Source organism: Gavialis gangeticus, unplaced genomic scaffold (assembly GCF_001723915.1).
Source record: "Gavialis gangeticus isolate Ggan-Ray unplaced genomic scaffold, GavGan_comp1, whole genome shotgun sequence".
In the NCBI taxonomy this organism is placed as follows: Eukaryota; Metazoa; Chordata; order Crocodylia; family Gavialidae; genus Gavialis; species Gavialis gangeticus.
In genome coordinates this window covers 31,880,105-31,897,238 of record NW_017729030.1, presented here as the reverse complement: position 1 = coordinate 31,897,238, position 17,134 = coordinate 31,880,105, and the positions used below count along the sequence as shown (strand labels likewise).

Genomic DNA, 17,134 nt, shown 5'->3' with positions numbered 1-17,134 from the left:
AAGCCAGGCGGGTAGGTGGGTCCTCTCTGAGCCGGCATCCAGGTGCAGACAGGGTGGGCAGGGCACATTGTGGGGTTAAGCCATAGGCCCAGGGGATTCACCCTGCACCCACTTACTTCCACCTTGTCCCTTGCCAGGCCCCGTGGCAGCTGTAGCAACAGAAAGCGCAGGATCAGCCAGGCATAAGGATGGGGACAGGCACAGTGACACTGGGCTCCTGCCCACAGCACTGCAAAGTCAGATGGTGGGGGTGCTGAGTCCTGGGCCGGTGCCTGCCCCACCCCACCCTGCCATGGAAGAGGGGCTGCACCATCCGTAGCAGCATGGAGAGGTGGAAGCCCAAGCAGCCCCACCAGGCAGGCAGCGCAGCCCAGGAGCCATAGGTGGCAGCAACCAGTGAACCTACTGCAGCACAGGAGATAGGGGAGAGGCATGCAGCACAGTCTTGCCAGGCAGGCAGCAGCTTCACAGCAGGCAGCAGGGGCCTGCCAGGAGCGCAGGCTGCTTGTAACATGCTGTGGGGAGGCTACAAGCAGCTGTACCGGGGTTCATGGAGCCTAGCTATTAGGTATTAGTCACCTCTACCCCTCCTCCTTGCTCCTCTCTCCCTCCCTCCTGCCCTGCCATTTTCTGGTTGCTGCTGGGGCACCGCCTGACTTTCTGTCCCCCTCTTCCCTCCCGAGGTGTGCCCAACCCCAGGCTAAACGATAACCAGTAAGCTAGCACTGGTCATCACTGGGCTGATCAGTTAAACAATTAATCGTTAACCATTCACATCCCTACTTCAAATCTGCTCAATGAAAATCAATGGCAAGATACCAATGCCTGTAGTGAAGCAATATTTTTAACAAAAAGGGATTTAACTAAATCAACTTAACTGTCCATTTTAGGGATAAACCAAGATTATACATATTAATTAAATAACTCAAGCACAGAAGAAAAAAGATGGAAGCATGAACAATAAATCACACCATCTCCTTTCTTAATGTATATATGGTAACAAGGTAATCCCTCAATAATTGTTTAAAGAAAGTGCTCATCACCAATTACTGTTACTTCACTGATAAACAGACCTGATATGTGTGTCCAAACAAAGGTATCAAAGGACATCCTGGAGTATAAGAAAATGGCTACTTGCTATGGCCAAAATAAAAGTTGTACAGCAAGTGTAGAAGCAACATGGTGCTCCTGTCTGGTATACTCCGTGGATAAACTCGCAAGACATGAACCTCCTGTATTAAAACCAGTCACAAAGACATTTCCAAAATCAATCTTCTCCCTATCACAGTTAACATCCTTTCCCAGATTCAAAGACTAAAGCATGGGACAGTGATCCCCAAGACTAGTAAAGCCATAAAAAAGACAAAGTTTTAGACCTAAATTCGAGTCTCTGAAAAAAAATACTAGAAATATCAGAAAATGTAGAGTGCTGGAATTTTAAAAGTAAAACATCCCTAACCAAACATTTCACCCTGGGGAAAATCTTGTTTGTATATTACATGAATTAATTCAACAAACAGATGGAACATTAATGACAAACAGTAGTTCTATCAGACTGCCAAAACCTGCAGGATCTATAGTGAATAAGGAATGCACAACTACAAAACACAACACTAACAAAATTTACCCAAAACACACAATCTAATCATCATTAGAAAACCAGGTATAAATACATAATTCAAGGGACTTGTTCTGTCCTGCGAATATGCAAGGTATGCAAGCAAGGAATTAATATTAATACCAATTAAGTCATATACATAAATCACACAAACATCACCTGGAGCAGAGATGACTTCAAAAAAGTAATTTAAAAAAAAAAAAAGGTTCTGTTCATGTTACATTCTGGACAGCAAAAATGCTTCTACCTGTCTTTTAACAGGAAAAAAGCCCACTGATTTCAATGAGAATGTAATCAGACCTTTGCTATGGGTCTCTGTTCTGTATGATGATCATATTTACCCATATTGGAAACATATTTAACTGCACATAATTAAAAATAAATTTGGAGCCTTTGGTCAAGAGAGGCCAGACCCTGGCACACAACTATTGCTAGAGAGACCAAGAGACTTAGAACAAGACTCACGTACAGAAAATTTCAGCTATGGTCTGCCAACACTGTGTGCCAAGCACTAGCCAAATGTTATTTATCACACTTCATTTACCTGCACGTTAATGAAGTTATAAAAGTACATTGCCACAATATTAAAAGAAAATGGTAAATCAGGAAGATAGAAGAGAGAGGCCTGTTCCATACCTGTGAAAAAAATGCAGATTCTTGGAAAGACATAGATATCTGTCTCTATCTCAATTTGTGAAATGATCCAGTCAAAAACATATTTCGGTTTTTACAAGGCCCACTAAAAAGAAAAATCTTTGAGACTGCCAAGGTACATCCAAAACCTTAGGGAGATCTCCCCACCAACCAATATGCTGCTCAGCATGTGCAGAAGAGGTTCAATTACACTGTGTAACATGCATAACATTGTTGTAAAACCACCTGCAAGGCTTCCAGCTGTGTCCCAGGAGAGCTACAAGCTGCTACAGTCTCTGAACAGTTCAAAGCTTGAAAACACTGGGGTCTGAATACACATTTCCTACTGTAAACACAATTCTACTACACCACTAAACCATTCAGCACAAGAAAGCAAAACATTTCTGACATGGATGCATGCCTGACGGCTACTTCTGCTTAATGCTGGCCTTTCCAGTTGCCTACACTCTTTCTTGACTTGCTTTGAGGTAGAATGGGAATCGCTGGCAACACTGCCAGAAAGATCTGTAGCCTAAGGTAAAAATGGAAATGCATAGAGTAGTCTCCCTTTTTACTGCCTGGGCCGTGATCCTTCATAATGCTGTATTTCACTCATCCATACACCCTGCCTATCCTCAAACTTCAAGACAGATCTGACAAACAGGGCACAAAGAAAATAGTAAGAGAATCTGGAGCTACTTCCCCTGTTATGTGCAGGCTGTTTCTATTACACAAGTCCACAAGCTGCTTCCTATACAGCAAGGCCTGAATGCAAATACAACTCAAAGCAGTTTCACAAGTCCATGTTCATTTTCTCATGCTTCTGCTGCTGCAAGATTTGCTGATCCACTGACCTCTGCTAAACTGACATGTCATTATTGTGGCATATTGCCATGCAGTAACTTATGCAATGAAAAGAACACATTCCATTCAACAAGTCATGAAAAATAAGCTCCCCCATCTTGTCAGTGGTGATACTACACAGAAGTAAAATATCACCAATAACTATTCAATTATTGTTCTTGAGCAGCATCTGGCTCTAAATGATGCTCCTGCTACCTTTCAAAAATATTAAACAATTACATTGTATGCTATACCAGAACCAACCAACTTTCACCAACCTTGTCCCTCCCACAGTAATTTAATACAAGTCCCTTCCTTTCCTCCTCTCTCTCTGTATTGTACCCTGAATATTTCATGACCTGTTCCAAGACACATTAGATTGCACATGCATATACCTCATTATACGTCACCCTCTCTAAAGTGCAGAGAACTCTTACATCCGTTGGTAGTTTTCATTATACGAGCCAATCATCTTCTATTCAGGGCTCATGGATCTCTTCATGGAGTTGCTCCACGGCAAGCATGTTTAAAGCTGTACTGTTAGACTGGCTGCTAGTTTTCAATAGCTATATCACCAGCCCTATCGGCATATCACGTGATTCCATTTTAAAACCTAAGCAAAATTAGGTACACTCAGTATTTGAATAGAAGTCTCATGGGGAAAATAAGGGTGTTCTAAGAAATGGAGATGATAGGTAGGCGGCAGATGCTCATTTCTCTGAATCAGTACTGAGTTGATGCCTAAGAACACAGGACTAAACCAGTATGCCCCTTAAAAGTAAAGTCTCTTGTGTTATTATTTTAGAGCCGTGGTTCTGAACTTTTTTAGAATCAAAGCACCCCTGAGAAAATGCCAGATCTTAATTTTCACTCATTTCTTGACTACAGAAAAAATAACAGAGCAACTCCACTGTTGCAAAGAACTCAGACCACAACAGGTCAACATGTTTTTGACACTAAGACACAAAAAACTAGAACTCTTGGTTCCAAAACGATACCTTTTATTAGATCAACTGGAAAATGGCAAGAAAAGTGTCCTTTCCTGCAAGCTTTCGGGATTCAAGTCACTTCGTCAGGCTCTGGGAAATTGTAGATGGTACAAGATGGTAAAAAGTCCCCATAAGTAGGAAATAAACTTCGTTTTTGCACAGAGGGAGCTGAACGTGGAAGGCTGTCCCTCTGGGTCTAAGACAGTGTCTTTGTGAGCTGTGTTGAGTAGCTCTTTGATGTGTTGATCAGGTAGAATTCCTTCCCTGGAGGTGTCAGATGGCAGGCAGGGAGGTAAAACAAAACAAAACCTTCCTTGTTGTTCTGCAATGAAGTTTAAAATCCAAAATTTTTGACACAATGCATTCTTATTTGTAATCTCTGGGTTTATCTTGTGAATCAGGTGTAGCTGTTTGCACAGGTAACAATGCAAATAGTGCAGAGCACCCCATGGCACCTTTAACAGGATTTCCAAGGTGCCTCAGCATGCTGGTTGAGAACAGAAAGCCAAAAAAAACATATTAGGTGTTTTTTCCAAAAGAGATATACCCTGTCTCACAGAAAAACTGAAGTCCTGCCTGATCACTTGTAGTCATTAAAGACTGTGTGACAACGGTGGTGGTAAAAATTAACCTTTGTCTTCACTCCAAATTCCAGATTAGGCAATTATACTCTGCATACTTAAATACCACCACTAAAGTTCAATCTAAGTTTATACAACTAGATCCTTAATTATTACAACATTTACTTCTTGGAAGCATAGGATCATAGAAAAGTAGGGTTGGAAGGGACCTCACAAGGTTATCTAGTCCAACCCTTGCTCAAGGCAGGATCATTCCTGACTAAACCACCCTCTCCAACCTGCTCTGGAAAATTTCCAGGACTGCAGATTTCACAACTTCTCTAGGTAGCCTCTTCCAAACCTTGACCACTCCTATAGTCAGAAAGTTCCTCCTAATCTCCAAACTCAATTTCCTCTGCTGCAGCTTGAGTCTGTTGCTCTTAGCCCTGTCCCCTACAGCCACAGAAAAAAGCCCATCTTCATCCTTTCTATAATCACCCTTCAGGTATCTGAAGACTGTAATCAAATCCCCCCCTTAGTCTCCTCTTCTCCAGACTAAATAACCCTAGTTCTTTCAGTCTCTCCTCATAAGTCTTGCTTCCTAGGCCGCTAAAAAGTTCTGTGGCTCTTTGCTGGCCTCTGTGTAATTGATCCACATCCTTCATGAAGTATGGGGCCCAGAAGTGGACACAGTACTCAGAGTGAGGCCTCACCAGTGCTAATCATGGAAGCCAAAGCACAGAAACAGTCAAGGTCTCCAAAAAAGTTGGTGTCTGGAATTGTTCTTTCCAGACACTTTGGTTTCAGTCACTTCTATACCAAATATGATGCGATGATCAAAAAGTATTATGAGTAAACATGAAAAACGCAATGGGTGAATTCCTGATCCCACTGACATCAAAGGCAAAGCTTCAATTGACCTCAATATCCTGAGTTTCAGGCCTTGCAGCTACCATCTTTAAACCAGGTGCTTGGTGACTTTGTGAAAGATGAACATACTGAAGCTGCAAATGAAGGGCACGCTACCATATATCCTATCTAATGTGGAAGGAAAATGTGGTATATTCAGCACAGTTTGCCATGGCTGATAAACAAGACTAAAGGCAGAGAAACACTGGGCAGAAAAGATAAGTAAGCTCCAAATATAATATGGAATTAGCACAAGACCTGGGATCAGAAAGAGGAAATTTGTTGCACTGGAAAATAAGTTGAACTGCAACATAAATGGAATCACTCCAAAATAGCAAGTCATGAATATCCATAAAGATAGGTAATGAGGACATAACCGAATTTGAAGTAAACAAAATTAATTTATACAGATGTTCACAAAGATCTCATATACTCTAAAGTGCCTACAAAAAAGAATCCCTGTGAAAAATCTATCAGTACCATATATTATCGTCACAGTAAATTATCTGGAGAGGGAGTCACACTACCAAGTTGGCAAAAGAGGATTTTCTCTGAAGCACAGAGTATTTTTTTAATGAGTGTGTAGGAGTCTAAAAGGAGTCTTCAACATATTGTGAAGGAGTTACTTGGCAAAATGAAGATCCCAAACTCAAGTGTACCTGTAACAATTTTACATTCAACTAAATTTTATGGATATAGTATTCAAATGCAACTGAATTTCAGACACTGTAATTTCTGAGGGCATAATCCGAGACATCTAAGAATTATTTTTTCAGAAGCACTGTGAACAACTTCCATCCCCTCTGTAACAGGTCCATCTTAATTTGGCATCTAAATATACATTTAGAAATCTGATTTTAGACTGCCACAAGCAAAAGTTTTGCCCACGGTAATTTGCAATATATATGAGGACTACATTTTCTAATACACAGTCTGCAAAGTAGTTTCTGGAAAGAATCACATCAGATGGTCAGAAGGAGGGATCAGAAAACTGAAGACTCAGACCTTTATATTAAACGACTGTTGTATGGTACATAAAATATTATTTTATTTAATAGAAAATTAACTGCATAGATAGTTAACTGCACACATTTATATTCTCCAGGGTTGTGGCCATATTGTTACGGCTTAGTCATCTTCTTACTCAAATACCTGACACACACATTCACAGAATAAATGAAAATATTTCTCACTTCTATCTCCTGTCAACAAAGAAAAGATACTTTTTTCTTGATTCTTAAAAACTAGTTTACAGCAAAACTTGCTGTACAGATGAGCTGTTTTGTTTCGGTTATTTTGTTAAACTACTGGACTGAATACTGAATAAAAGTTTCTTTAGTAACTACATGGTTACAGTACCCTTACCATCAAATATTCATCTCTGGTTATATGAGTCATAAAGCAGGAAACTAGCATTGTTTCCCCATTTTCTTGAGAATGGCATTTATGCAAAACCTGAACACACAGCCTTAGGTCTGCATATCAAGCCAAATGTATAAAATCACTCCACAGCCCAGTGATTCTTAAAACAAAATTCACATCCCAAACTTTTTCTTCACATTTCAGTGGATTCTAAGTATTCATTATTACCTATATTTTGTGAATGTTTAGGTTTCCATGGTCCATAAAATAAAGAACTTATTCCTTTAACTTAAATGCAGCTGGAGTGGGCATTAGGGGATTAGTTAAGTGTCAGTCACTACATAAGCATCAGTATAAAGTTAGCTCAAAGTTATATGCAATCAAACTCATGATGAATCCAAGATGTCTGGCTATACAAGCCTGTTAAAGTGCATCTTGAAAGACTCATGACTGTAAGACAAGTTAGCTCAGGGTTTTGGAGCCCGATCCTGCTCCCAATAACGTAAATCGGTTCACTGACAGCAATGTCAAGCTCTATAGCTGTAGCAATGCAGAGTTCAGCATGGCAAGAATGCAGTGAGCTCACTGGAGGTCAAGAGGTACTCATGACTGATAAGAAGCAGATGTTAGACAAGAGGATTCCAACTCAGTGTTGATTAAACTTTTAATTTTTCAATGAGAAGGCAACTGTTTGAAGTGCTCAAAACAGTATATTTAATTGTCTTACGCTTCTAGAATCTCTAAAGGGAAAAATAGCTAGTGAAAAGCTTGAAGACTTCAACAAAAAAGGTGTGCAGGTCATAAATACAGATACAGTACTGTAACCTGTGCTTTAACAAACAGGGAAGCTTGAGCTAATCTGCTAAATGAACGTTGTTACAGCCGCTACTAACAGAGTTGATCAAAGACATCACCGATAGATAAATAAATCTGGGTCTCCCTCTGGAAAGTGAGGTAACAACAGCCATTAATAATCTGACCAAATAGAAGAAACTAAGAGGGGAAGGTGACGCACATGAAAAAGAAACCATTTATGGTCGCAGCTTATGCTACACACCAGATTTCTCAGCTTGAAGGCCTAACAAGACCTGTAATTTTGCATCACTTCCTACTGCTTGTGTTATTTACTACCTTTAGTAAAAGAACCATGGAAAACTGTGGGAAAGCTTTGAGTGTCACCAGAGTGTCAAAGACTGTTCTTTATATGCAGTTGTAGCAACATATTAGATCCTGGATTTCCTGGCCTTTATGACACAGAACTTACAAGAATGTACTGGGAAGTCCCTGGATCCACAAGGTCCCAGAGACAAACTATTGTGATTCCTTCTTGACTGGGAGGTTCAGATTTCAGCCTAGAGAACATAATGGTGCCTCCCAAACAGAAGGAAGGTTCTTCTACCCACAGCCAAACAAAAATCAAGCCTAGCAGCAAAGAGTTGCTTGTGTACCTGGAAGAAATCAAATGTGGCAAATGTGGAAAGGAGGTTTGGAACTATAGGTTTCCCTTGCTTTATGTGGGTTCTGTATGTGTGAATTCGCTCTTATGTGGTGACCCTTTTTATACCAAAAAAGTCGCTACATGCAAGGTAAATCCACTCTTATGCGACCGGTGTGGTGGAAGCCCGCAGTCAGCTGCTTTGTGCGGTGCATTGTGGGAGTGACACACACCAAAATATAGTCTCCTGTATGGATCTGTGTTCCCCACTTGTTGTCTGCGACACGTGTTTCTGTAGTTGCCATCCCCATTATGGTAAGATTCACCACCACCCTGTGCTTGTGTGTAGTGTCTGCTGTTGGTGAGTACCAAAACTGTCTTGCAAAAATGGTAGAAATAGGTCTAAGGGTTAGTACAGATGAGGTCTTGGAACTTATCCTATTTGTTACATTGTAAAGTGGGTTCCCTTTATGCAAATTTGAGTTATGCACCATTTTCCAGGAATGTATGTACAGCATAAAGCAAGGGACACCTGTACTTTGTCAAGAGGCTTTGTCCTCCTGGACGTTTAAATCTCCCAGGTCTACCTAATTTCAAACCCAATCAACTATCACAATTTGGAAGTTCAACTCAAAGATCAGCTATTTCTTTCCTTGTGTAGGAGAGTCTGGGACAGAAGGAACAAAAAAGGGATAGAAGAGTAAAACTTGGATGAGGAAAGAGGCTGAAAATGGAGCAAAATACAAGCAAAGGGAAACACCAGCACAGAGACAGTATAAAAAAGGACACTGGAGAAGGGTAGGGAAAACTTTAGGGGGTTACAGAGAGCATCAGTTTCACAACTAAAAACGTGTACTTGTATTCATCTTTGGGGGAAATTGAATCAAATTTACATTAGCAACATTTTTTGCAAAACCCCAAAGTTGGTCAAAGTTATCACTGATAAAATGAAACTGGGTCTCACTCTGGAAAGTGAAGTAACAGCAGCCATTAATAATCTGACCAAAGTAGATTTTTCAAAATTTTCAATTCCTCAGGATTCGCCCTGCTCAAATAATGGGGCAAATCTTAAACGTTCTTAAAGTCTTTTATTCAAGCCTCAGCCAAATTCCCACTAAAGCCACTAATTCTGCCTCCTCTGCTCCTTTCTGTATTTATGTAATTCAATGGCACTGTCCCTAAAGAAGGGCATGCTAAGTAGGGGGGAAGGTGTAGTTACTGCTATAAGTCCCAGCCCAACTAAAGCCACTGGGACTCTGCAGACAGCAATGAAGGAATCCACCAACTGAGATCAAATAACAGCATCTGGGACTGACAACCCGACTCAAAGCCTCAGAAGTAAATGGAAAGCCTCCCAATAACTTTGACCTGGGGTTTGGATTAAGCACTAACAAGGTTTGTCCCAGTAACACTTTCAATTTATGTAATATCTTTTAAACCAAAATATTTGCATTAATGTAGATCAGATGAGAACCAAGAGACTGTCTCTTACAACTGCATGGATTACACAGATGGAGAATATGAGCAACTTGCTTGTCTGGGCAAGTGAAGCATCTTAGCACAATTCCCACCACCGCTGCTATCTTGCCTGTCATTTTAAAAAATGAAATCTAAACACAAGAGCTATATTTAATGTAGCTCAAGTTAATTATACCAAGAATGAAGACACCCCTAGTAGCAAATGAATGCACCTTAGTCCTCAAATACCATTAACAACAGAAATAAAATAATTAAACTTTATTATTCATCAAATGATGGCACTGTCCCTAAAACACGGAGTTGTTCTCATCAAGCTTGACGCACTATACCCTATCCTTTTTACAAGGCGCACAAGAAATAACTGAAATAACTTTAAAGCCCTAGATCAATCTTCTCTTTCTCTATTAAATGTCGAGTAGTTGACAATGTTAACAAATGACTTTCTGCAAATACTGCTCTCATAACAATAAATTATATTGCTTGCAGCAAAGAGACAGCTTTCTTTCTTGTTTTACATCATCAAACACTGTATAATCAATAGCGAGTCCTTGGGGATTCTCTAATCCACGGCTCACCTACACTGGAAGTGTTTGATTTTAAGAACAGCTTCTTAAGGTTTGTATTCTCCCCCCATTTTTCTATGGCCCAGCTGAAATGCAAAATGCCTCCATCATGTAGAGTATTATATTAAACATGTTTTCAACCAACTCATAACCTATTGCACTCTACAATAAAAGAGCACTTACTGCCATTGTCATCAGAATCCTCACTGCTGCTAGGAAGCCGACCTCGTTTCATGATCTCCACGGGAAACAGCAGGCGGCCTGCAAAGCAATGAGACAGCACTTAACCCAAGATAATAATACAGAATCATCAAGTTGTATTTCAGATGGCATTCCAGGATTTAAAGCACAGAAAGGAAAACAAACAGCTTTAAATAGCATTTGAAATATAAGCAGTAAACAACCTAAAAGTGCTTAATTAAACCTACATCACACGGCAGGTAAAAATACAATTTCAGGAGGTTTAGTGACAGTCCTGTGGCCGTCCTCATCCCAAGGTGTGAAAGCATATTCTACTGCTTTCAGAAGTCTTAAAATAGTTAAACATCTACAGTAAAAGTAACTGCAGCAGCTAGACTTCCTTTTACCCATTATGATACTAGATGGGCAATACAACGATGCTATTATTCCTTCTATAAATATTTACATTGGCTGGCATGCCTTTGAAGCAATTTTATTCCTTGTGGAAGGTGCCAAAGTAATACAACTAGAGATAAGCCTGAATCCACAGAACAGGCAAAGGCAGTGCAAGTTTCCCCATGAGCCAGTCAACATGCACCAGTAATAAACTAGAAGGAATCCCTTGAATGAGAGAATCATTCCTTCCACATGCGCACGATTTCCCTGCCTTCTCTGTCCAATCCCAATCATAAAAGTGGCTTCTCAGATGTCAGATACTTGATCAAGATACTGGACCAAGTCAGACCACTAACTCATCACCTACTATAAAACAGGGATAGGCAACCTTTCCCAGCTGCAGGCCAGAATGACCCACCTTGTATCAGGGGCAGAAAAGTGGATGGGTGGACACTAGGTTCTGGATGCTGCCACCACTCTTTCCCCACAGCAACACAAGGAGCATGACCACAGAGAAAGCCCCCTGCTGCAGAAGAGGAGCTTAAAATTTTTGTCTCATTTGCCATTAAAATGCAGACCTAAGCATTGCATTGGCAGCTGCAGGCTGGACCCAAAGGGTTCATGGGCCAGATCTGGCCCAGGGGCCACAAGTTGCCAGCCCTTGCTCTAGAAGGCTGTGGAAGTTTAACAGTATCCAGAAGCTATCAACTATCTGAATCGTGACTGATTCAGTGACTAATAGGTGAAAAATTCTAATTCTTAATCCAGTGTCCAAAACAGAGGTGTTATTCCCATGCAAACTGGGGTTTCTAGAAACCTTTTAGCGACACTTCCATTAGCCTATAAAATACAAACGTAGCAGCTTCAACATACTATGATTCAGAAACCTATGCTATATGGCCTATATGGTAGCAGTTAAACAGTTAACTGATAACATGCATCTACCTGGGGTTCTCCAGCAACTGCATCAGGCTGGGACAGCCCCTCACCTTCTGCTGCCACTGGCACACAGCTACCCAGGGATAAGGGCCAGCCACAAGCAGCAGCACTGAGCCCCGCCACAATCCCCATGAAGCCATGGGCAGCAGCAGTGAGCTAGGAAAGCCCCTCACCCGCTGCTGCCACTGGTGTGTGGCTGCCCAGAGCCCAGGGCTGCAAATGGCTGCACTTAGATCCACAGAGCCCCAACCCAACTCATTGCCAGCAGCAGGTGCATAGATGCCTCATGACAAATGGTGGGGGAGCTGCGAGAGGCCTGGTCCTTCGTGTGGCAGCGCAGCTCTTGCCCCTTCCCCACTGTCCGCCCCAACACACGTGCACCCACTGCCAGCAACGAGCCAGGCCAGGGCTCCTTAGACCCCAGTGCAGCCGCTTGCAGCCTCCCCACTGTGTATTGTGAGCAACCTGGGCTCTGTGGAGGTGGCTGCAAGCAGTTGCATCAGGGTCTGCAGAGCGCTGGCCTGGCTCACTGCCACTAGTGAGTGCATGCACGCCTTAGGGCAGACAGCGGGGAAGGGGCCAGGGTTGTGCTGCCTCAAGACTCCTCTGCCACTTCCACACTGTACTAGGTACTAGTTCCCCTCTCCCCCCTTCCCCTCCTCCTCGCTTCTCCCTGCATCCCTCCTGCTTGCCCTCCTGCTGCCCCCCCATCCCTCCTGCTTGCCCTTCAACTGGTAATGTATTACTGGTTACCAATATGTGAATGGTTAAACACTGCTAAGTCTGCTGTTAAGTCTGTTTGTGCTTTAAATTTGTGTAAAATTAATTTACACTGAAGGAAAAAAAGAGCCTAAACCAAAATCTGGTCTAAGTTCTAATGTATCCATATAAATATCTTCTTAAACAAAACAACTCATACAGAAAGAATTAAGACTATTAATTTCCCAGCAAATTTCTGTTTTATGCTCATTAATAGTTTTATCCTCATTAATAACATAGTTTTCCAAGAAGCCTGGTAAGAGCTGGTCTGGTGTGCTCTGCTCAGTGTCTCCCCTTGCGACTCTTATTATGAACCTTTGACCTTCACTGCTGTCCCTGTTTTCATTATTATTTATTCAGAGAAATCTGTAACACATCTTTAGTGGCCCCCAATACTAAAGGGGGCTTATAGTTTCCAAGGCGGACCTGGCCTGTGACTTCCCCTAATGTTTTAAAAGTCCTGGTAAGAGCTGGTGCACTACAGGATTTCCTCTTTCATGGTGTTAATTTATGTAAACTTTGACATAAGGATGATTTACCCCAGTTACTTACCCTATCAGAAATTAGAGTAAATGAAACTATCTTTGATGTGAGCAATGGCTCATTTCATCCAGACCTTTCATTGACGTTTTATAGAGCAAAAGACAAGCCATAATTTCTGGGTAAAAGAATATAAACCAATTATACAACCCCCTGTAATTAGTAAACTCTCTCTGAAACACCAGCTCCAGAACAAGACAGAACTTTACACATCGATAGTTATAAATGTCGAGGATCAATAAATATATCAGCCAGGCTGGTGTCACAAAATATGAATACAGGTATGAATTAACTTTAGAGGCTTCACATTCAAGGATTTGTAAGGATCCATTATAAGGATGGAGTCAAATCCAAATTTTAGGTAGAGCAAGTGGGTAAGAGGTATAGGTTGGGAAGCAGTTAGGAGACTAACTAGTCTCCAAATTCCACCCTGCGCTACCTTCTGCCCAAAATAGTATTGAAATGCACACCCACCATCTGCTCGGGTCAAGGACTGTGCTTATTCACCAAAGGAAGCATTACTGCTTCTCAACCTACACCTCTTACCCACTTGCTCTACCAAAAATTAAAAAGAATATTATTGACACACATGTAAAGCAGCATGTGTATTTTCTTCCAGTGATAATATTTCCCATGAAGTAAACAGGGCATGGAGGGACATAATGAAAAAATAAAGTATCCTCCTATACACTCATAGTCCTGGACACCATTCCCTGGTTCTTCTCCGACTCCCAACTGGTCAACAGGATTTTATATATGCAGAACAAAAAAATACACATTATGCGCTATACTATATTCATCTCCACCAATTTAAAACCAAGCAATTCCACCACCTCTTTGAGGGAAAGTACATTCTGGGGGGAGAAGCATATTCTTCATCTTCTCCTAACTGTGACCTTCTACAGACACTCTAAGCAGTGAAAGAGGGGTAAATGCTCATCTCTTCCTTCCTCCCTCCATGCATGCAAAGGCAGAATTTGGCTTTTTATGGCAAGCCCCAAATCCTGGCTCAGAAGACTAGCACGAAAGAGTAAGCATATGGCTGGTGGAAGAGAAGGAGGGAGGAACTTCAATACCCTTTCTATGGAATTTTGAATCGCAATGGTCAAAACAATGTTTCAGCTCTTAAAATTATGTTAAACTGTTCCAGTCAGATGCTTCCACCTATGATATAGTAAAAAGATTCTGCAGGTAAGAGCATTAAAAAGCTAATGATAATTACAACTGCCACACTGAAATGCAGCTGCTTTAAGGGATATTAATTCCTTTCTTATAGCAGTTACTATCAATTACTATGGTCAATCATGCAAAAATGACATCAAATGGCAAGCAGCAGTAACATTTTACATGCATTGTAATGGCAAGGTGCTGAATGGAAGAGTACTATGTTGTTTACTATTTGTTCCCCTTTTCAGCAATATAAACACCTTTTACAAGTGTGTGGAGAATACTATATTGAGCGCACAGCAACTTTTTCAGCTTAAAGCAAGTTCAGGGACACTGGTAATAGCATCCTGCTAAAATTTGTCTGGAACATCTACAATTATAAAAACACTGAAAGAAAACTGCTTATACTATTGAGCTTTTCTCCTTACCAGAGTTCTAGTGTTTATCATCCTATTCCAGTGATTCACAACCAGCATGCCACAGCACCCTGGGCTGCTTTGAGATACTTTCAAAAGTACATGGCATGCCAACCAATGTTAGCACTTTTAGGTGTGCAAACATGATTCACATGACAAACCCATATTCATGATTCACATGAGATATCAAATGGGAATCCAGTGTTAAAAACTTTCTGCCTTGTGGTCTTACTGTGTTCTTTGCAATAGAAGAATTGCTGTTATTTTTGTGTAGTCAAAAAACAAGTGAAAAGTAAGAGCTGGCATTTTTCAAGGGGTGCCTCGAGTCTAAAGAAGTTGAGAACCACATTTCTATTCCTTTTCTTCTAAGGCTAAAATTTGGGCACTTACCCCCTTCCCCCCTTTGCTTCCTTTGAAAATCCTTCCATAAGGTTTGCAAAATTTTAAAATATTCCTCCTTTGATTGATGTAATCTAAGCTTTGGCTTGGCATAAAATGCGTTTATACTTCAGCGCAAGTAGTTTATATCATTTACACAAGAGCGGGTGCATCTACACGAGATGTTTACTGCACAGTTGACTAGGCTGTACAGTAAACATCTCAGCATCTACACGTGCCCCAGCGAGGCTGGAGTAAACTAGTACTTGTACTATTCTGCTCTGGAGTAACAAAGTCTGCAGCAGTGCATGTGTAGGCGCTGGAGGAGCTGGTGGCGGCACGAGGGTGCTTCAGTGCAGAGGCTGCCTGCCAGCTAGTCCCACAATAAAGCTCCCTCATGCCCCAACCAGCCCCTCCACAGCACACTGAGCCTCTCAGCTGGCAGACTGATCCCTGGGCCCCCTGCCAGCCGGAGCTGCTCCAATCTAGCTCCATGTACTGCACATGAATAAACTCTGGAGCTTATTCATAGATTCCTAGATGTTAGGGCCAGAAGGGACCTCAACAGATCATCAAGTCTGACCCTCTGCCCTGGGCAGGAAAGAGTGCTGGGGTCAGATGACCCCAGCCAGATGCCTATCCAGCCTTCTCTTACAGACTCACACGGTAGGGAAGAGCATCACCTCCCTTGGAAGTCCATTCCAAATTCTGGCCGCCCTTACCATGAAGAAGTTCTTCCTAATGTCTAGCCTAAATCTGCTCTCTGTCAGTTTGTGACCATTGTTCCTTGTTACCCCAAAAGGTTACCCAAAAGGTGAACACAGCATCTCCGGTTCCTTGCTGTGCCCCCCTAATGATTTTGTAGACAGCCACAGGTTCCCCTCTCAGCCTTCTGTTACAGAGGCTGAAGAGGTCCAAGTCCCTGAGTCTCTCCTCATAGGGCTTGGCCTGCAAACCCGTAACCATATGAGTGGACCTCCTCTGGACCCTCTCTAGTCTATCAACATCCTTCTTGAAGTACAGTTCCTCAAAACTGGACACAGTACTCTGACTGCGGTCTGACCAATGCCACACAGAGAGGAAGTATTACCTCCTTGGTTCTATTTGTCATGCATCTGCTGATGCATGATAAAAGTGCGGTTAGCTTTGCTGATGATTTCACTGCACTGATGACTCATGTTCATCTTGGAGTCCACTATGACTCTGAGATTTCTTTCTGCTTCTGTGCTGCTGATAGGGTCATTTCCCAACCAGTAGGTGTGCTGGATATTTTTATGCCTTAGATGCAGCACTCTGCACTTGTCCTTGTATTGCATCCTATTGTGTACTGCCCACGTTTCCAACCTGTCCAGGTCTGCCTGCAATCGTTCCCTACCGTCTGGTGTGTTCACTTTCAATTGGCATGCCTGGGAGCAATAAACTCCAAAGCAATAAATTCCAGAGGTCTTTCATGCATAGTAATATCATGTGTAGACACTCAGCGAAGCCACGTCCACATGAGGCAAGCAGTCATGACCTGGTGATCCACCGCTACCACCAGGCAAAATGATTAGCAACATCAGGGCAGCCCTGATATTATGCTTGTACAGTATGCAGTAAGTGCTACTGCTCACCATGCTTTTCAGAGCCTATGAAGCCTCACAAAGACATACAAAATATCTTACAAAGATGTACCACCACTTGTCAAATCACTTGAACACTATTTCTCTATGCTCCCTTCATTCAGTGCTTTGGCTCTTAGAGCTATAATCTGGCTTTAACTTAGTAGATGAGCACCACACATTGAATGTACAGCACTGTACTACTGTTAAGTATTATTCTGATTAGTTTTAAATACACATCATTTAATAATCTGTGATGTTGCTTCTGATCTATAAGCATCTAGAAAAATGAGACAATCCATATTGGACAAAGTATTTGTAACATTTGCAAACAAATGACTAAATGGTCATCAAAAGCAAATGCCAG

At 41.7% G+C, this 17,134-nt stretch overlaps 1 protein-coding gene across 4 annotated transcripts in view; it reads right to left on the bottom strand.

Annotated features, from left to right (window-relative positions):
* Positions 1-17,134, bottom strand: part of JADE1 (jade family PHD finger 1) — an 82,562-nt gene that overhangs the window by 51,712 nt on the left and 13,716 nt on the right. For all 4 annotated transcript variants that reach the window (XR_002098445.1, XM_019522090.1, XM_019522088.1 and 1 more), the window contains exon 2: positions 10,575-10,652. Coding sequence is in view for 3 of the 4 variants with exons in the window: in XM_019522090.1 (XP_019377635.1) it covers positions 10,575-10,626 (52 nt within the window). In the remaining variant the exon portion in view is untranslated. The remainder of the gene's footprint in view (positions 1-10,574; positions 10,653-17,134) is intronic.